This window comes from Erythrolamprus reginae, chromosome Z (assembly GCF_031021105.1).
Source record: "Erythrolamprus reginae isolate rEryReg1 chromosome Z, rEryReg1.hap1, whole genome shotgun sequence".
Lineage (NCBI taxonomy): Eukaryota > Metazoa > Chordata > Lepidosauria > Squamata > Dipsadidae > Erythrolamprus > Erythrolamprus reginae.
This window is the reverse complement of record NC_091963.1, coordinates 132,817,048-132,839,006: the sequence shown is the minus strand read 5'-3', so window position 1 is coordinate 132,839,006 and position 21,959 is coordinate 132,817,048. Positions and strand designations below refer to the sequence as shown.

At 45.3% G+C, this 21,959-nt stretch overlaps 1 protein-coding gene across 7 annotated transcripts in view; it reads left to right on the top strand.

Annotated features, from left to right (window-relative positions):
- The window catches only part of CNOT3 (CCR4-NOT transcription complex subunit 3), a 63,976-nt gene that overhangs the window by 31,097 nt on the left and 10,920 nt on the right, over window positions 1–21,959 (top strand). For all 7 annotated transcript variants that reach the window (XM_070727844.1, XM_070727846.1, XM_070727849.1 and 4 more), the window contains 5 exons: window positions 98–413; window positions 2,596–2,701; window positions 5,078–5,255; window positions 15,248–15,347; window positions 16,916–17,117. In XM_070727844.1, the coding sequence (XP_070583945.1) occupies window positions 98–413; window positions 2,596–2,701; window positions 5,078–5,255; window positions 15,248–15,347; window positions 16,916–17,117 (902 nt within the window). The remainder of the gene's footprint in view (window positions 1–97; window positions 414–2,595; window positions 2,702–5,077; window positions 5,256–15,247; window positions 15,348–16,915; window positions 17,118–21,959) is intronic.

Here is a 21,959-nt window from a genome sequence, read left to right as displayed (position 1 = left end):
GATGGCCTGTAGGCTCTCCCTTCTGATTGGAGAAGTGGGATTTCTTGGGGTAGAGAAATGAAAACGAACCCTGTTCCGTTCTCTTGTTCTGCCTTAGTCCCCAGCAAAGAACGGTTCAAAAGGCCTCCACAACAACCACCACCAGCCTCCTCCCATCATCCCTCCCAGCTACCCGATGGGCGGCAGCTCTAGCACATCGTCCTCCCTGGGCAACGGGCCTGGCTCCAACAGCAACGGGGCCGTCGCTGGCAGCGGGAATGCAAGCAGCAAAGCTAACCCTCCGGCAGGGCATGCAGCCACGACCCCAACCCCTTACGCGCAGGCTGTGGCACCCCCACCTCCCAGCAGCAACGCCTCGCAGCCCAGGCCTCCCAGCACCCAGCAGAACGCCAACAAGCAGAACGGCGCAACCAGTGAGTTTGCCGCGGATCGGCCCCGGGTGGCCAGGGGGACTGCTCTTCCTAGCGTGGAGATCCCGCGGTCATGCTGCGGAACACGGTCTCCAAAAAGGCACTCCTTGCCGTTATTTGGGATCACACGGGTGAGCTTTTGATTATGCAGGCAGTCCTCGAGTTACAACTGCACCGGAGCCCCAAATTTATGTTGCAAGGCGAAACGTTTGTTAAGTGAGTTTTGCCTCGTTTTACGACTTTTCTTGCCACAGCTGTTGAGTGAATCACCGCATTTGTTGAGTGAGTAGCATGGTTGTTAAGTGAATCTGGCCTCCCTGTTGACTTTGCTGGTCGCAAAAGGGGGAACCATATGACCCCGAGAGGCTGCATGTGTCGTAAGTATGAGTCAGTGGCCAAGAGTCTGAATTTTGATTGTGTGGCCACAATTGTAAGCGTGAAAAATGGCCATAAGTCACTTTTTTCACTGACATTGTCATTCTGGATGGTCACTAAATGAACTGTTGTAAGTCGAGGAGGACTACCTGTATATCTTTGCTGTTACTTCCAAGGTGAGCTCAGTATATGTGGCCCTCAACTTACAACTGTAATTGAGCCCAGAATGAACAGTTGCAGATTTAAGTTGAGGCGTCCAGTTGAGGCATCCAAATGAGCACTGCAGTCACCATCATTAAGCTAATCTATTTTCACCATTGGGTGGTGGTTTATTTACTGGAAAAAGGACAAAACACCAAAACCCAGCAAAAAACGTAAATTTATTATTTATTTATTTATTGGATTCTATGCCCCCCCCCCCTCTAAGGACTCGGGGTGGTTCACAACATATAAAATATACAGTACACAATATTATAAATCCAATTAACTAATTTAAAAGACTAAAAAAACTCCCAGAAAACCATAAGAACAATCATTCCATTCAATTCACTCCACATTCTCTCAACACTTTCATTGGCCAGAGGACAAGGATCTAATGACACCAGGCCTGGCAGCATAAGTGAATCTTTTTATACTCTAGCGGAAGGCGAGAAGGGTGGGGGCAGTACAAATCTCCAGGGGGAGCTGATTCCACAGGTCCGGGGCCCCCACAGAGAAAGTTCTTCCCCTAGCCACCAAATGACATTGTCTAGTTGATGGGACCTGGAGGAGGCCGACTCTGTGGGACCTGACCGGTTGCTGGGATTCATACAGCAGAAGGCGGTCTCAGAGGTATTCTGGTCCCATGCCATGCAGGGCTTTATAGGTGATAACCAACACTTTGAATTGAGTCCGGAAACCAATTGGCAGCCAGTGCAGTCTGCAGAGTGTTGGAGAGATATGGACATGTCTGGGCAAGCCTGTGACTGCTCACGCGGCTGCATTTTGCACAATTTGTAGTTTCCGAACACTTTTCAAAGGTAGCCCCATGTAGAGAGCATTGCAGTAGTCGAACTTCGAGGTGATAGGGTTTCCTGTGACACTGGGATGCTGTAAACTGACAAAAAGGGTGATCTGGCTGCCAGACTCGGAAAATGCCATCGCAGATGGCTCTATAGTCATTGTAACTCTGAAAACAGGTTATAAATTACTCTGGGGAGGTCCGTTGTAATTTCAAACGGTTATTAAATGTCCATTCGTAAAGCTGAAGACTATCAGGGGTGTCAAACTCAAGGCCCAGAGACTGGATCCAGCCCATGAGATTCTTAGATCTGGCCCATGGGGCCTCCTTGGAAACAGCAAAGGAGCGGCCTACGGTGCCTCTGATGGCAAAAACGGAGCTAGGGAGGGCCGCACGCAGCCTTCTGCAGCTCCATTTTCACTGGCAGAGGGTTGCAGGAGGCTGTTCTGGCCGAAAACAGCTCAGGAGCCCATTTTCATTGGCAGAGCACTCAGGCCCCAACTGGCATTCCTGACATGAGTGACATCAAGCTGTCCACACCCACCCCAGCCCCCTGAGGTCAAATACAACTGATGCGGCCCTCACTGAAATTAAATTTGACACCTCTGATGTAGGCTATTGTTTTACCAATAGAGAGCAAACTTCTGCAGCCTTGCTGTCCTCCAGGTGTGTGGGCAGTCAGTTGAAGTGCAGCTCATCCAGGGGGCAGCCAGTTGTGGGGGAAAGCTGGCAAGGGATAAGCAAGGAATCAAGAGGAGAGATCCAGAGCCCTGTCCTAGAGAGACCTTCAGCCTTTCTCTCCCCTGCCAGGTTACAGCTCCGTGGTAGCCGACAGCAGCTCAGATTCGACACTAAGCAGCGGCAACCAGTCGTTGCCTAACCAGGCAACATCACACAACCCACCCAGTGCTTCCACGTGAGTATCATCTTCCCGGGTTTTTCTGCATCCTCCCTTTGCTCCTCTTCCCTCCCTTCCTCTCAATATAACTTCTTTCCCTATGAGCCTTGCAGCTGGACCCCAGTAATGGCCGTCTCACCAGCACCATCACATGTATCGGTGGTTATTGAAACATGTCCATGTGCCGCCTCTATGTTGGTTGAGGCAGGCAGGATTCCCTTGAGTACCATTTGTTGGGGGTCAGGGGAAAGGGAGGGTCTTGCCTTCTCTTTCTGCTCAAGATCCCCATGGACAATTGGTGGGCCACTGTGGGACACAGAATGCTGGACTCAATGGGCTTTGGCCTGATTCAGCATGGCTCTTTTTAGCTTCTTATCTTTTTTCCAGGTAGAGGCTCAGTTTTAGTGTGTTTAAAATTCTAAGTAATTCAAGACCTAGATAATTTTCAAAAAATAAAATTCTTTCAGGTTAACTCTCAGGAACTGAGAAACAGTTTTAAATATCTTGCTACTTTATTTCTTTCCCCTTTGAAAAGTACTACAGGTAGCTCTCAACTACCGCAATCGAGCCCAAAGGTTGAGTCGCTAGGTGAGAAATTTGTTAAGTGAGTTTTGCCCCATTTTACAACTTTTCTTGCCGCATGTTTTAAGTCAGTGATGGCGAACATTTTTTTCCCAGGGTGCTGAAAGAGAATGTGTGCGTCCTATTGCACATACGCGATTGCTCACGCCCATAATTCAATGCCTCGGGAGGACGAAAACAGCTTCCCCACCTCCCGGAAGCTCTCTGGAGGCCGGAAAAGGCCTGTTTCCCAACTTCTGGTGGGCCCAGTAGGGTCATGTTTCTTCCTCCCCAGGCTCCAAAGGCTTCCCTGGAGCAAGGGGAGGGTAAAAACGCCCTTCCCCATCCCCTCAACACTTCCTGAAAGCCAAAAACGCCCTCCCAGAGCCTCTGTGCGAGCCAAAAATCAGCTGGCTGGCACAAACATGCACGTTAGAACGAAGCTAGGGCAACCTCTCGCATGCTAGCAGATATGGCTCTGTGTGGCACCTGTGCCATAGGTTCGCCATCACTGTTTTTAGTGAATCCCCAAAGTTGTTAAATTAGAGTCATGGTTATTAAGTGAATCTGGCTTCCCCATTGACTTTGTTTGTCAGGAAGGATGCAAAAGGGGATCACATGACCCCGGGACAGTGCAACAATGAACTGGTTGTGAAGTATCTGTATTCTGATCACGTGACCATGAAGTTGGTGCAATGGACATGAGCATGAAAAATGGTCATGTCTCTTTTTTCAGTGCTGCTGTGGCTTTGAATGGTCACTAAAGAAACTGTTGTAAGTCGATGACTACCTATATCAGTAGGCTCCCACAGCCTCCCACTTCCAAACATTCCCCTTCTAGACAGGTTTTTAAAACAGTTTAACAATGTCATCTAACCAGGGGTGAAACCCAGCCGGTTCTGACAGATTCTGGAGAACCAGTAGCGGAAATTTTGAGTAGTTTGGAGAACCTGCAAACGCTACCTCTGACTGGCCCCAGAGTGAAATGGGAATGGAGATTTTGCAGTACTAAAACCAAAAATGGATTAAACTACTGCATCCTACAGTTTAGGAATTGCTCCATGTTAACATAAACTGCAGAAAATCTCTAGCCAAATGGCTGAATAACCTCAGTCAATTTGTGCTGGGTTGTTATATGTCTAACAAGCCAACATGTCTATTATTCCTCAAAAATACAGGATTTTCACCTTCATGTGATGTTATAGCATGCATACAGCTTGGAACATGAATAATTTGGAGTAAAGAAATAATAGCATGGTTTTTTTAAAAGGAGAGAGTGGTTTGGCTTAATGATTATTATTCAGTCCGGTTCCTTTGCAAGTCCATGCAAGTGAGATATAGGTAGTCCTTGACTTATGACCGTTTGTTTAGCAACTACCCAATGTTAAAAGAGCACTGGGGAAAAAAAACAATTTATGATCTGTCCTCAGACCATTGCAGCCTTCCTACAGTCACATGATCAAAATTCTGGCGCGTGGCAACAGGCGTGTATTTGCAAGAGCTGCAGCATCCTCGGGTCACCTGGTTGCTGTTTTGGGATTGCTATCCCAGCCAGCTTCCAACAGGCAGTCAAAGGGGGAAGCCAGATTCACTTAACAGCTGCCTGATTCACTTTTAACAAAAAAGTTGCAAAATGGGCCGTGCTTAATGGCCGTCTTGCTTAGGTAAAGAATATTCCGTCCCCAGTTGTAATTGTAAGGGGAGGACCACCTCCGATCTGCAGCTGTAGTTATTTCCTTAAATTTTGAACACCTCTTCCGACTCCTTTTCCCAAAGAAATGGAAGGGGTGCAGCTGTCTGATGGGACGTCTTTGTCTTGCTTCATTCTGATAGGAAAGAGTCCAGTGCAGTTCCTCAGCCATCAAGTGTCAGCAATAGCACTGGATCCAGCCTCCTGGTGCCTCTGACTGCCAACCCACCTGCCTCACCCACACCCAGCTTCTCTGACAGCAAATCTGCCCAGACGCTGCTCAACGGACCACCCCAGTTCAGCTCCACGCCTGAGATCAAGGTTAGAAGCCTTCCAGTTCTCTTCTGCCATACTTTTCACCCAACAGGCAGTTTCAAAGCATTGCAGGGACTTGCAGGGAAGATGGCCGAGATGGGTGGGAGAATTTTCAGAATCTGAAAATTGCAATCTGGGACCTATCTCCGAGACCGCCTTTCCCAGCGACCGGTTAGATCCTACAGAGTTGGCCTTCTCCGGGTCCCGTCGATGAAACAATGTCATCTGGCGGGACCCAGGGGAAGAGCCTTCTCTATGGCGGCCCCGACCCTCTGGAAGCAACTCCCCCTGGAGATTAGGATTGCCCCCACCCTCCTTGCCTTTTGCAAACTTCTTAAAACCCACCTCTGCCATCAGGCATGGGGGAAATGGATTCCCCTGGGCCGTTCCCACTTTACGTATGGTCTGTATGAGTAAAATGATTGTGTTTTATATCAAGGGTTTTTAACATGCCTTAACTATTGGATTTGTACTGTTTTATTGTTGTGAGCCGCTCTGAGTCTCCGGAGAGGGGCAGCATACAAATCTAATTATTATTATTAATGATGATGATGATGATGATGATGATGATGATAATAATAATAATAATAATGTGAAGACCTATGCTAGAACCAGAGTTTTCCAACTTGTTAATTAGTGGGCTGGTGTTGGGGTGAACAAAAAGTATTCATTTACTTGGGCATCTGAAATAAAACTAGGACAGCGCAAACTTTCCAAAGAAAGCTTCAGGAGAGAGACAATAAAATGACAAATTTAAAGGGATTTAAAACTTTAAATTGAGGGAAATTTGTTGGCAGGAAATCATGTACGCATTGGCAGGAAATGAGCTGGTGATGGTTGGCTAGGAAACAAGTCGGGTTTGCGATACACAGCGAGATAAAACTGTCAACTTTGTGAAGATTGTTTTTGGCTGTGGGTGAAATTGTGAAAATATCAGATTTCTTGTCGGTCATCAGTAGGAATAAAATTAGATGCTAAGCTGCAAATTTCTTAATTTCCCTTAATAAATCTGTCGTACGTTTGTCTATGGATATTCTCACTCATCCAGGTCATAGTTGTCCCAAAAGAACTTTTTCAGGAGGCAAATTTTCCTTGAAGATGTTTTAATTTCTCATCCAAAAAGCTTCTTCAACTCTGATTGGATGGTGGGAAATGGAAGATTTATATTCCTTGCAGACAGTTGGTCTTTGGCATTCATTTAGCTTGTCATTGAAGGTTGGAGGTTTATCTATATTCTCAGGATCATCTGAGTGGTGCAAATAGGTATGGAGTCTTCTTGGAACTCTTGTGGGCCAGAGTTACCGTATAAGATGTATCTTTTTCTTCCTTAAAAGGCTGAAAATTTGTGCCTTATACTACGAATGTAGCTTTTTTCGAAGCTCTTTTTTTCAGCCCTATTAAGGGCTAACGATCTTCCCAACTCTTATAGATTTGCAAACTTTTTCATTTGTTACTCTCTCCAAAGAATGTTCAGCCTTAAGTCTTTGAAAACTTTTTTTCATTGCTCTACTTGTCCAAATGTTTCTTTGCAGCCTTAATGAGGTGCTAACAATATTCCCAGCTCTTACTGCTTGCAGGCTCTTTCATTGTTATTCTCTCCTAATAAAATTTGTTCAAGCCCTAACCAGGAAATAAAATAATGTCCTGAAGCTGACAAGACTAAGGATGCTAGCCAGATGAATACCCTGTTTCCCCGATAGTAAGACACCCCCGATTGTAAGACGTATCGGGGGTTTCAGGGGGGTCGGCTAATATAAGCCGTACCCCGAAAGTAAGACATATGTCTTACTTTCGGGGAAACACGGGGGGTATTGCCGCCTCCCTCTCATCTAGCTGCGCGCCGCCTCCTGCCTACGTCCGCACCGTCCCCCTCTCCATACGTCGCCGCGCCGTCCCCTGCACTTGTCACTGTCGCCTCTGCAAATTTACTCGGGCACGTCCCTACTCCAAAGAAACCTCCCCCCCCTGCCCGTCACAGAAGGTAAAATGCATATACACTAAAAAAACACATTTCACACAGTTTTTTTAGCTGTCAGTGCCCCTTTAACAATATAAGACATACCCCGAAAGTAAGACATAGTGGGGCTTTTGGGGATAAAAAGAAAGTAAGACACTGTCTTACTTTCGGGGAAACACGGTAACTGATAGGCAGATTACCCCCTCCTCCCCAAAAACTAAGGTATGTTTTGTACTCTGAAAAATACAGTAGTTAGATGAACAGCCCAAAGGAAGGATACAATATCATCTACCTCCAATCTACAACACAGTCCTTTCACAGTTCTAAGAAGGCTCCACACAAATTTGCACCACTCAGGTGATCCTATTGACACTGATAAACCTCAAAGAAAAAACAGAAAGTCCAGATGCCTCTTGAAAAGCACCTTTGGGACTGGTATGATTGGATTTTAAATACAATGTTCATCTTTAGCACTATGGACTGTTCCCCATAACAAGCACGCGCGCACGGCCATGCAGGCAACGGGGAAATCTTAGCACATGACTTTTCAAGGGGTGCGCAGTCATGTCTTCCCACCCGCCGTGGTCTGGCTCCTCCCCGCTCCGCTCCTGCTGAGTACAGCACTTTCAAAGTGCCGCGCAGTCATGCCTCCACGCCCGTCCTGATCTGGCTCCTCTCTGCTCTGCCCCTGCCGAGGGGACAGTCTTGGCCATCCGCCCTTTGGGCTGGACGGCCATGGCGCATAGCGGGGCTGGTTGTCGCCCTCACCAGCGGCCGAGAAACTGCTCAGCGTGAAGGCTGGGCCGAGCTGGGGCCAGGGGAAAGCGCCACGCCATCCCCTGAGCCGCCCAGCCTGGGCACTAGAGAGAACACCCAGCATCAGGAGCGGACCAACGTGGCCAGGAACAAGCAGGCGGTGAGTGGAGTCCCCCCTGCGCAGGGGGAATAAGGGAAAATCCAGGGGGGAGGAACCGGCAGCCCCGAGGCCCCCTCTGCAGCCGCTCTCCAGCTTTGCTGCCTCTGTTTATCGTGCATGAAAATGGGAAAGGCGCTTATTCCAGGCGGTTTGGAGCTACATGGAGTGCAGGCAGCTCTTGTTTGCGTTCTCCAATCAGTAAACCCACCGGGCTACCTGGCTGCCTCTTGGGATTCTTCCCAGAAGGCGGGGAAGGCCGCAGGCGCACAAGCGGTGATCCTCCGGGGCTTCCTGCCCGCACCCCACCTCCGCTCACCTGTCTCTTTGCTCACAGAACCTCCAGGTTTCATTGGCTGCCTAGCAGATCCAGGGCCGCCCTCACATTTCAATGACCCCGTAGTGAAGACGGGGCTCCGCAGACCGTCTGCTAAACTTTCTTTATTTGTTTGTTTATTTATTTACTTTTACTTCTATGCCGCCCAGTCCCGGAGGACTCGCCTAATGTGCCACTCAGACATATACTTTTCTGCCCACACCGTAAAAAAATTGGAGGGAACATTGCACTGAACTTGATACCACAATCTTAGAAAAGGGAAATGACCAAAATAATAGAAGGGTTGGAGCAGTTTTCCAAGGAGAAATGTAATAGTGTGTTCTTTTAAACCACAGGGAGACAAAAGAGAAGGAAGGGAAGATGCAGTAGCAATATATAAAATTCCACAAGACTTGGAGAAAAATGTAAAGGGAAAAAATATTTCTTTCTCCAATGCACTCGCAAGGAGAGTCCAATGTGGGTAATTCTCTAGTCTGATGGGTAAGGACTGAGTTTAATTTAAATATTAGGAAGGTACCGCCCCCTGGCCACTCAGTCAAAAAAACTCAGTCGCAGTAAAGGGAAATTTTCCTCTTAAGCATTCTATTGTCTTAAATGAAATTTTATTGTATTAAATAACTTTTTTGCTCTTTCTCCTTATTAACAGGTAAGAAGAGTCTTCATATTAACTTACTTTAGAGCAGCATAGGGGGGACACTCTCCGGGGGTCTCACCCTCTCGGCTGCAGCTCCTCCCTCTATAGACCCTCATTCAGCCATAACATTACTTCTTCTATTATATAAAGAATTTATCTGAAAAGGGAGTGAGCCACCAGGTTGCTGACCACGGTCTCCCTGGTTGTTTAAAAGAGCAGTTGACTTCGGAGGGGTCCGCCCCCTCCGAGGAACATACCCGATCTGTTGGCTGGCAAGGACTCGAGCCGCATTCAACAGCTACCTGTGGAGATTGCTGGCCATTCACGAGGAGGAAGATCACGGCATTAATTCCAAAAACAAAAAGGAAGAAACTTCATATTTAGTGGGGCCTCAGATTGGGCAGGAAGCCTGAGCAGTGCCTCAGTCAGTCATGGTTGCTATGGAAACTGGGACAAGGCACAACGGCCGCCATTTTGAAACAGGGCGGAGATACCAGGGTCACCATGGCGATAGTTATGGTCGCCATTTTGGACAACTAAGGAGTTTTATTTAACCAATGAGTTGCTGGTTGGGCCTTAGCAACACGCATGCCCAGTAAGCCCTTGCCTGTCATTTTGCCTGCTCGAGCAAAGAGACAGTGTGAGGCGATAAATTTATGGTTGATCTTCAAACGTGAGTTAAAAGGTGGATAATTATGGCAGAGCCAACAGTCCTTGGGGTAGATGGGTCTGTTATACCTAAACCCAGTACCCCAAAAGAGAAGAGCCAATCAGAGAAGGGAAAAGCCAAATCCTCTTAGATTTCTTCCCTCAGAGAAGCTGAGAAGAGAATAAAAGCACTAGAAAAGCAATTGGAAGCAACCCAAAGACAGTTACTGCCCACAGTTGTCATAAATGCAGGAACCATTATCCCACCAGCCTCCCCCTTAATCAATTTAGGGGTAGTAGGCTCGGCAACGGAGAGGGACTGGTCCCCTGGGAGGACTATACAACAACCTAAAGTCTTCGAAGCTGAGCCACTTAAACAGACACCAGTTTGGCCCTCCTATCCACCAACCAGTCAGATGGGCCAACCATCACAGTATGGGCAGTTGCCAGCTGCAACATTCATGCATTCTGCTGCAGGGTTTCGTGATACACAAGACACATGGCAGAATACGCCCCCAGCATTGCAAGATCTCGTAGCCAATTGCTTACTCACAGGGCATAGCAATGGGGGTTCAACATTATACCCCATCAGTAACTCCAAGATTCAGGGATCCTTGGGTTGCCCCAACACCTCATTCCATATCAGGATCAATGGATGAGGAGGTTCCTTCCAGAGAGGAGGACAGTGACAACGATTTGTCAGGGGATGAGCACCCTCCAGAACCTCCTGCTGTTATAGGCCTATTCAAGCCATCACTATTCCGTGTACTACTGAATAAGGCTAAGTTGACTATTGAGCAAGCAACTTTGACAGCCACAGTGCCAAACAGTGTCTTGTTTGCAGTACCAAAGAAGGAAACAGAACATATTCTTTCTTCTGAACTCGTTTTAGAAAATATAAAACGGCCATGGGAGAACCCAACAGCCGCCCCAGGCCTATCATTAGTAGAACATAAATTTTATACCTTTGAGGATGATATGGAGAAATTGCTGGTTTCCCCAACCATAGACAAACCAGTAGCAAGCCTGGTGTCTAGTGCCCTGGTGCCTTCAACCGTTTCGGACGGACTTAAAGCTGAAGATAAAAGGGTAGAGAACATTGTGCATAAAACGCATCAAATGGCAGCATGGGCTCTACAAGCGGCCTCAGCAACCTCATTTTTTATTCAAGCCACTATGTTATGGATTCTGGAGATACAATCCAGACTGAATCCAGAGGATAGCAGGCTTCACCAGGATCTTAACAAACTCTTGGTGGCCACTGAATTTTCTGCAGATGCCACTGTGAGTGCAGCGAAGTTTGCGTCCAGAGCAATGGCTTCTTCGGTTTCTTCCCGCAGATTAATATGGCTGCATAGTTGGCAGGCCGATGTCAATTCCAAGTGGAACTTGGTGACTTCTCCCTTTCATGGGGGAAAACTATTTGGGGAATCCCTAGGAGTACTTGTAGAAGATAGATAAAAAGAAAGTAATGCCAAGAACAAACAGAAGAACCGAAAGACATTTCAACCCTTATAATAGGCAACAGCCCTTTTGGTCCAAGCCCTCCTCGGCAGTCACCCAAGGTTCGAGGCCACTTTTTCAGGGCTCCTCCAATCAGGGAACTTTCCGTTCAGACAGAACATACTTTGGAGATCGCAACAGATCTTTTCAACAAGGATGTCACCCCTTCAGAGGATTGAACCCCAGAGGGTTCAAGCGTAACAATGACTTCGCTCGTATCTGCCCACTTTGGGGCAGACTACAGAATTTCGCTGGTGTCTGGGAAACCACATCCTCAGACACCTGGGCAATTGCTACAGTGTCCCAGGGCTTGCGCATTGAATTTGTTCATCTTCCCCCGAACCGTTTTCTACCTTGTCCCACAGTGACCGACCCACAAAAGAAAACACTTATATCAGGAGGTGGCTCACCTGCTGCAAATAGAAGCGATCGAGGAGGTTCCCTTGCTCCAAAGAGGCAAAGGGTTTTATTCAGTGGTATTTATAGTTCCCAAGGCCTCCGGGGGATGCCGCCTGATTCTAAATCTGCGTCAATTGAATCTCTGTGCTGCACAGGAGATTCAAGATGCATTCGCTTCGTACTATTCTTTCAGCCATACGACACAAGGACTTGCTTACGTCAATAGACCTGAAGGAAGATTACCTTCATGTGCCTATCCATCCTGGGCACAGACAGTTTCTACGATTCTGCCTAGACGGAACACATTTCCAATTCAAAGCAATGCCATTTGGCCTATCTTCGGCACCAAGAACCTTTACAAAATTAATGGACATTCTCACGGCACAGGTCGTTGCTCCTGATGGCGTATCCCGATGACATAATAGTGTTATCAAAATCCACAACACAGGCAAGTCGAGATGTATGCTCAACGATAAGGACTCTTCAGTCTCACGGATTCACAGTCAATTGGGATAAGAGTCATTTGACCCCGACAACATGCATATCGCACCTCGGGACGGTCATTGACACCGAAGCATGTATGGTCTTTCTATCCCAGGACAGACAAATATTCTAAACTTGCTAGAGGCGCTGGGAAGTCAAAAGAAACCTTCTCTAGCCTTTCTCTCAAAGGTGTTAGGCACCCTGGTATCCTGTATAGACATCATACCTTGGGCTCGGCACCATCTCCAGCCACTCCAATGGCTGCTTCTACCTTTTCAAAGATTAAAATCCAGCCACACTCAAAGAAAGGTGTGTCTCTGCTCAAACCTCAGGAAATCCTTACAATGGTGGGCATCTCCAATGAACCAACAAGGGTCATCATTCCGGAACCCAGTTCCTTTGACGATAACAATCGATGCCAGCTTGACTGGATGGGGAGCCCATTTTTCATCCCACATGGTACAGGGCCTCTGGGGACCTCAGGATTTGCGGGAAGTGAACATCAACTTCCTGGAACTGAAAGCAGTTTCATTAGCCCTTCGCAGTTTTGCTCACCTGATAAGGGGACAGCACGTTTTTATACGGACAGACAATGTGGTTAGACAAGCCCACATCAATCACCAGGGGGGAACGAGATCTGGGAGATTGATGCAGGAATTAGAGTCATTGTTCCGTTGGGCAGAGTCCAATCTAGCCTCACTCACGGCGGAACACATCTCTGGACAGGAAAATGTCTGGGCAGACAGGCTAAGCCGCAAGACATTGGACCCAATGGTGCCTAGCACCCAGATTTTTTGAGGAAGTATGCAATCAGTTTGGTACCCCAGTGATAGACCTTTTTGCCACTGGCGAGAACATGCAACTTCCCCAAATCTTCTCCCGCTTCCCTTCTCCGGGAGTAGAGGGGACAGATGCCTTATACCAGCCATGGCCACCAGGACTACTTTACACATTCCCACCAACATGTATCGTCCATAGAGTGATACGAAAAATCTTACAGGAACAGGCCACAATATTATTGATAGCCCCATATTGGCCTCACCAGGCTTGGTTCGCGGAACTGAAGGAGCTCTCCCTCTCCCCGTACTGGAGGTTTCCAGATCACCTGGTTTCCCTCAACCAAGGGGACATCCTTCATCCGGACCCACAGTGGTGGCACTTGAGGGGGATCGCCTAAAGCGCCAACATCTACCAGACACAGTCATTGCTACCATTCAAGCCGCACGCAGGCCATCTACTAGGAGAATTTATCAGGCCACATGGTCAGTGTTCTGTGATTTTTGCAGACCGCTGGAAGTAGATCCTCAGTTGGCATCACCGGAAATTGTGCTAACCTTTCTCCAAAAAGGACTGGACAAAGGCCTTGCTTCGAATACTTTGCGAAGACATGTAGCAGCATTGTCTACAATATTAGTTCAAGATCACTACCGCCCCCTGACGCGGCACCCATGGATTAAAGATTTCTTGTGAGGGGCATCCAATATCCGACCACCGACAGTCCACAGATATCCATCTTGGGACTTGTCCTTAGTTTTAGGAGCTTTAACAGGCCCTCCATTCGAACTGATTTGAACGATTTCCTTACGTTTCCTATTGATAAAAACCATGTTCTTGGTGGCGATCACTTCAGCCAGGCGCGTGTCTGAAATTTCGGCCTTGTCTGTACACCCGGATCTGTGTCAATTCCACCCAGACAGAGTCGTATTAAGACTTGATCCGGCTTTTGTACCAAAAGTAAATTCTTGGTTCCACAGAGCCCAGGAGGTGATTTTGCCAGACTTTTGCATTCACGCTACTCACCCCTCGGAGCTGAGGTGGCACAAGCTCGATGTGAGACGAGCTTTGAAAATCTATGTACGTAGAACACAATCCTTCAGAACATCTGAAGCGTTATTTGTGCCTTTTTCATCGCAAGCCCTGGCTGTCAAGGTTTCATCACAAACCATCAAGTCGATGGATCTGCGACTGCATTTCAGAAGCATACAAAGCAGAGGGTCACCAGATTCCGCAAGGAATAACAGGACATTCGCCGCCACATCAGCAGTGTGGGCTACACAATCGTTGCTCAAGGACATCTGCAGAGCGGCCATGTGGGCGGCTCCATTGACATTCATTAAACATTACGGTATTGACCCATTCGCTTCCTCGGAAGCAGCCTTTGGGAGGCGAGTGTTACAAAGGGGGTGCTCGACTCCAGCGCCCCTGGTCCAGCCTTCTCCCTCCCTCTAATTGGAACTTGGGTATATCCCACATTGAACTCTCCTTGTGAGTGCATTGGAGAAAAACCGTTGAACTTACCTGAACGGTCTTCTCGATGCACCGCAAGGTGAGTCCAAACCCACCTGACTTTGGACCAGGATCACTGGACTTTTATATGGTTGATGAGTTTAACGTTATCTTGGCTTTCTTGTTATTCAATAAAATGGGTTTATGGTTTACTGCTCCTTCATTTTCTTTTTTGACTGAGGGGCGGTACCTTCCTAATATTTAAATTAAACCCAGTCCCTACCAATCAAACTAGAGAATAACCCACATTGGACTCTCCTTGCGGTGCATCGAGAAGACCGTTCAGGTAAGTTCAACGGTTCATCTATTTCCCATAACATTAAATCCTATGTCTTTCTGGTGAACATGAGTGATAAGAGACACAGGATAACCTTGTTTTTAAAGTCAGTGCATAGTGGAATTGAGTGTCACAAAATGTAGCTTTTAAAAAAAAAGATGAAAAAGTGAATGTGTCAGTGGCCTCTGGCCATGATAGAAAATACATTTCCTTCAGAACCAGGGGCAGAATATTTGGGGGTGTTAATTACTGAGGAGCGTGGGGATGCTTTCATCCCTAATGTCTGCCTCAGAACTTCTCAGAAAAGCTTTGGTTTGCTCTTTGATATGATTCAGCATAGCTTTAACTGTTTTAGAAAAGAACCACTGGAGCTGGTACGCAGAGTTGGATTTGTTCCGTGTTAGCCTTTCAGCAGTTCTGTAAGGTTTGCTAACCAAAGAAATTGAGCTACTTCACAAACTTTGCTTATTCGTTTTGTTCTTAGCAGAGTTCTTAAAACACATATCTGTGCCCTGTTCTTCATTGTTTCCTTTCCTTTGGGTGTTTGTTTTTCCCCTGTAGGCACCTGAACCTCTAAGTACGTTGAAATCCATAGCTGAGAGGGCAGCAGTCAGCTCTAGCATAGAAGACCCCGTGCCATCTCTTCACCTGGCTGAAAGGGGTAAGTGAGAAAAGGGACATCTTCTCCCTTAAGCTATGGGTGAGGAACAAGGCCAAACCAGTGCAAAACATCTAAAGTTCAGGATCTAAGTGTCAAAAGCTAGATTCTGCATCAAAATCGGTGTGTTTGGCAGGCCATGATGGATGGAAGTTGTACAAATTTATGTCTGCCTATCTCTCTCTCTCAGTCTCCCTCCCTCTCTATCTCCCTCTCTCTCTCTCTGCCTGTCTCCCCCTCCCTCCCCCATCTCTCTGAAAGAGAGGGAGAGAGACCCTACTGCTGAAACTTCATTTCCCAGTATTTTGAAACATAAGGTACACAAAACTGTAACTTAAACCCTGAAGTAAATGCAATATTTCTTCCATGTCTAGATCAAACTTTTCAACTGCTAGAATAAAGTCACCTTCTTGGCTTTGTTGTTGGCCAAATATAAGTCATTATCAGTACATGTTTCTGATAGTAGCTGACATACCAGCAGATGGGGCAGGCTCTGCGTCTCTCCATATTCACAAACGGCGTGTTTGTTATCTGCCAAGAGCTTCCCACTTGAACATACTGGCTTCACACTTAGGCATTCTAACTCGCAAAACCTATAAGAATTTTTGTCCTTAAATGCAGTTGAAAATTACCAAATTAGACACACTGAAAAATCCGAATCCTGCCTGCATGTAAAATGAAGCCCCGTTGGATGAATGAACGGATGGGTGTATTTAAAACATTTAAATTAATAAGAATTGGGTAACAAAACTAGAAAACCAAAAGCAAGAGTAGCAGATTGGTGGCCTCTCCCCAGTTAGTCCACCAGTCCTCTCAATGATATAGCACCCCCATCAACACCCCAAGTTAGTAAATTCTCAAATGTTTCTTCTTGCTCCAGCTATCTGCTATATTGGCAATTCTGGAATCAATAGCCTTCTGCTTTGGAAGGAAAACAGGATATTCATCAAAATACATCTCTTCAGGCCAAGAATTAGCCCATGACTTGCCAAATGCTGCTTTTTTTTAAAAAAAAAATCCATTAGATTGTAAGAAACAAAGAGAATATTTGACTTTTTCTGCACAAAAAAGCAGAATATAGAGTGTCTCTGCAAAACCATGGATCAGGGAAATTAAAAGGATCTGGAAAGGAAAAAATGAAAGTTTTCAGAAAAAGTTGTTACCTGCACATCAGCCTTCTCCGTCCTGGTGTGCTCCACAAGAGTTGACTTGCAATTTTCCGGAATGTTTTCTCAGGTTGGACACCGAGAACCAGAATAGACACTGAAGGTCTGGTTTATGTTTTCACCTATTTTGCTCTTAAGTTATTTTTTCCAGGCAAATCTTTCTAGTTAGATCCAGGTCAGCATTTTTCAAACTTGGCAACTTTTAAGATACTATATGTGGGCTTCAACTCCTAGAATTTGCCAGCCAGCCAGAATTCTGGGAGTTTGAAGTCTGTGAATCTTCAAATTGCCAGGTTTGAAAAAGAAAAAAATTAGGAATTTGGGGAGGAGTAGGAATTGTCAAAAGAACTACAACCCCCTAAATGTACAATTTCTGAGTGGTTCTTCTTTCTTTGTTTCCTACAGCTGACATCTTAATTACTAGCACAACATCTCAGCCGGCTTCCAACCAGCCCCCCATCCAGCTATCGGAGGTGAACATCCCCCTTTCCCTTGGGGTGTGCCCCCTGGGGCCTGTGCCTCTCATAAAGGAGCAGCTTTACCAACAGGCCATGGAAGAGGCCGCCTGGCACCATATGCCTCACCCTTCTGACTCGGAAAGAATCCGGTAAGGGGAAATTGTGGGGAAAAGCCTGGGGACATGAGGATGCTGAGAAATGGTGGAAGGTGGCAGGACTAGACTTTGGAGGTCTCCGAAATTTATATTTATATTGTTGATGTAGTTTTCCTTCTTTTCCTTCTTTCATTAAAAAAAAAATTCACCCACTTCACATAAACATCCATACATATATACCGTAAATCATATCAAAACATACATAAATATACATTTCTATTCAGTACACACAGGATGGTGAAACTATGGCACGCACGCGAGCTGTTGCCCTAGTTCAGCTCCAGTGTGTATATGAATGCCAGTCAGCTAATTTTTTGCTCACGCAGAGGCTCTGGGAGGGCGTTTTCAGCCTCCAGAATGGCGGGAAGGGCATTTTCGCCCTCCTCAGGTTCCAAGAGAGCCTCTGGAGTTTGGGGAAGACAAAAAATGGTCCTACCTGGCCCACCCGAAGTCAGGAAACGTGGCAGTGGGGAGGGGGTGGTGGGGTCATGTGTACAGCATCAGGGAGGCACGTGGGGTACATTGAGTTATGTGTGTGGCCATGCAGATGTGTGCGATAGCATGCATACACACACTTTTGACACGAGGGAAAAAGGTTCACCATCATTGCAATACACCATTCAAAAAATATCCTAATTTTGCACCTTTTTGTACTTCTGCCACGTGTCTGTTTTCCCTCTATATGTCATATTACTCCCCTCCCTCTCTTCCCTCTACCTTCTTTACCTCTCTCCCTCTTTCCTACTTCCCTCCTACCTCTCTCCCCTTCCTTTCCACTTCCTCTTCCTCCCTCATGTCCCTTCCTTGAGTACATCTAACCATAATACATTTTATGTTTAACAGACGATGATGGAATGAAGTTAGGGTTTTCTTCTGCGTATATTTGCTATTATTCCAATGATGTCTCCTTGCCACCTGTTTTTGTTGCCTGGGTCTCCTGCCTTTAATTTTCAGTTTTCTTCCAAGTTAATTACTATAGCTTATCTTCCAAACATATTTATTGTCTCTTGTGCCTCCTTTCCTATTTATTCTTCAAATCCATCCTATTTATGTTTTTAATTTTAGGCCATGCTCCTCTTTCTCCTCAATTTATATCTTTCTTCATTTTATTTTTATTCTGTCATTTCTAAATGCCCTAAATTTCTAATATCTTTTACCTTTCACCTTTATTACTCACATTTTTTGTTTTTTTGTTTCTTCCTTTTTCTTTCAATATACTTTCCTTGTTCCTCATTTTTATTTTCCAACACTAGGTTCCAAATGTTCTGTATATTCCACCTTCATTTCTGCTTCCTTATTGCCTCTTAATTTCCAAGAGATAATTTTTTATATTTTCATGAATATATTTTAATAACCCAATTAATTCTTCATACACACACTCTCCCATCTTTAAATCTCTCTTAATTAAAGCTTAACTCCCTATAATCTCTTTATGTTTCAGTATCCTGGTATCCACTTTTAATATATTCCATTTCACTTCACAGTCTTATTATCAGGGTGTCCAGCAAACCTGGAAAACAGGGAAATCATGGTATTAGTAGGGAAATTGGCAGTTCGGGAAATATCAGAGAATTATCAGGGAATTTGTGAAAAAGACAGAATAAATCAGGGGGAAAACAAACTGTATTAAAATGTTTAAAAGTCAGAGAAAAATCATGTAAAAAAAAGACCACGCTGCCTGGCAGTCAAGCAAAATATATATATATAACTGTGGCAACAGTTGCTTGCTTCCTCAGCTACCAATATTTCTCCATGGCTTAGCCGTTTGGTATGACGTCATCTACAACTGCGCCTTATCTAGATCGCAAGTTACAGGGAAATGTCAGGAAAATATCAGGGAATTTCAAAATGCTTTGTCCCTGGACATCCTGTATTATATAGTTGTTTTTCAAATTAGTTCATCATCTTCTCTTAATGGTTTCTGAGCATACAGATAGTCTTCGACTTACAACCACAACCAAGATCAGAATTATTGTTGCTAATCAAGGCGGTTATTTAGTGAGTTGCATGCCTAGTTTTATGGCTTTTTTTTTGCCATGATTGCTAAACAAAATTCTGCAGTTCTTAAGTGAAATATGTGGTTCTTAAGCAAATCTGGCTTTCCCCATTGATTTCACTGCTGGAACTAGCTGTTGCAAATTGACACCATGTGACCCATCACTGCAACTGTTGTAACCACGTGCGGGTTGCCAAGTGTCCAAATTTTGATTACATGACCTTTGGAGACGCTCAGGTAGTTGTAAATGCAAGAACTGGTGATAAATCACATTTCCATTTTTCTTGTAACTTTGAGCTGTCATTAAATGAATTGTTGTAAATCAAGTTCCAAATCACTGCCCATAGAGCTAAGTTTTCCTTGTTAAATATAATTAGGTTAAAAGGCTATTGACCAAGAGTGCAGAATCATTGACCCCCCAAGAGAAACCTTGGAAATGGCTACCAGGGCCTTTCTAAAAAAAATAGGCTGTTTTGATGGACAAAAGGAAGTCCTTAAATACATTATGGATGATCACGTGAAGAATAATACTGATAGAAGAGAATATTTGCATCTCGGGGTTGAACTGGGTGCTCCCTGAGTTTGGTTCAGGTTTTTTGCAGAGGTTTTATTGCCAAACTAGGTAACACCATCAGTTCAAGAAGGGAATAGGGTTTGTTCTCATTTTATATTGTAGTGCCATGATGGCGAACCTATGGCATGTGTCCACAGGTGGCATGTGGAGCCATATCAGAGAGCACGCAAGGCTTTGTCAGCTCCAGTGTGCATGCACTTGCTAGCCAGATGACTTTTGGTCTTGGGGAAGGCCATTTCGCCCACCAGAGGCTTCAGGGAAGCTTCCCTGAAGCCCCAGAGTGCAAAAAACAGCCCAATGGGCAAACAGGAAGTTCAGAAAAATGGACTTCCGGTTTTCCCATTGGGCTCTTTTTCGCACTCCAGGGCTTCAGGAAGCTTTCTTGAAGGCTCTGGAGTGCAAAAAACAGCACAGCAGGCAAACCAGAAGTCTGTTTTCCCCAACTTCCGGTTGGCCGTTTTTTTCACTGTCCCAGGCTTCAGTGAGGCCTGTGTGCATGCGTGTGGATGGGGGGGGGGGGGCAGGGGATTGTGTACATGCACAGGGGCAGCACAGGATGGGGTGCACATGTGGGGGGGGGAGGAAATGGATGTGAGCATGTGCACCCATGTTAGTATACACATACACACACACACACACACACTTTTGGCATGCGAACCAAAAAAGGTTTGCCAGCACTGTTCTAGTGGTTTGTGAGAGTGGTATTGGGGGTTTCATGATTGGGCTATTGTTTACTGTTAGCTTGTTTGGCAATTCCTTGATTGGGGTCTTGGGGTAACACTCAAATAGGCATTTTCATCTACTGATTTTGTTGGAACCTGGCTCCAGTACAGCTTAAAAGTTGAATATGGCTGCCAGAAAAAAGAACAGTTGCATGTCTTTGCCGTATTGCATCTGTTGTCTTGATTATATGTGGTTAGAAGAGCCCAAGAGGACAATGGGAAACCCAGTGTCAGTACTTTCATGACAAGGGAGCAACAGTTTCATAGCATTATCAAGCATACATCCACGACAACTATTATTTCTAACACTTTGCAATGCTGTGATCCCCTAAAATATTAAATGCATATGGGTCATTCTTTGTCAAGTTGACCAGGTGAAATTGAAGTCGTATTTGAAAAGAAACCATCATAAAAACAACACATATGATAGAAAAAAATATGCTCTGTGTAATGAAATAAAAACATACTCTTTCTAATGAAGATGATTGAAGGTGATGAGACAGAGCTCTCTGTTTTCTCACCAATCATCTTCATTTTTATTTCATTAGAAAGAGCATGTTTTTCCCTATCATGTGTTGTTTTCGTGATGGTTTTTTTTTTCAAATAAGGCTGCAAAAATCAATAAAGTGGACACCTAGTCCACTTGACAAAGAATGGCCCATATGTATCTTTCCCTGACAGAAACGAATGCTTTCACAGAATATAGCATGAGGCAAGAAATAAATATACCATTTTAATAACCAACATTGGTTCTGAATTTCAAGTAAAACTATGATAGACCCTAACAATTTTATTAAATAAAGCCTTTAATGTATGTTGATCAGTGTACATTTAAAGTGACAATAAAGTTAGTCTACGGGTAGTCCTCAACATACAACTGCCGTTGAGCCCAAAGTTTATGTTGAAATTCGTTAAGTTTTGCCCCATTTTACGACTTTTCTTGCCACATTTCTTAAGTGAATCCCTGCAATTGTTAAATTAGTAACCTGTTGTTAAATGAATCTGGCTTCCCCGTTTGCTTATCAGGTTGCAAAAACATGAACACATTACTCTTAAGACACTGAGTCAGTCATAAATGTGAGCCAGTTGTCAAGCAACCAAATGTAAATCACATAACCATGGTGATGCTGCAACAGTCATAAGTGTGAAAAGTGTGCAGTCAGTTGGACAAAGGGGTAAATAAATAGATTGAATGTGGTCAGATTCTGTCTGACCACATTTTTGCTGTGCTTGGCAAATGCTTGTCAGGGCACCAAAAGGAGCAAGTTCTAACGGCAGCAGTCTTTATTCCATGCTTGTGCCAGTCCTACAAAAACGTGTGTTGCCTTAAGTGTCATGAGCCAGAGTTGAGAAATCCTTCAACTCGCCACACTTTCTCATCATGAACACAAAGTGTTCCTTTTTCTTCCTTGGGTCACTTCCTAAAACCCGAGTGTTTGAGAAGATTTGCTCCTAATGTCTGTGGAGAGCCTCCGTCATCCAGGTCACAGTGGTCCCAATGGTGTTTTTTCCAAGAGGCAACTGGACTTTCTGGGTTTTTCTTT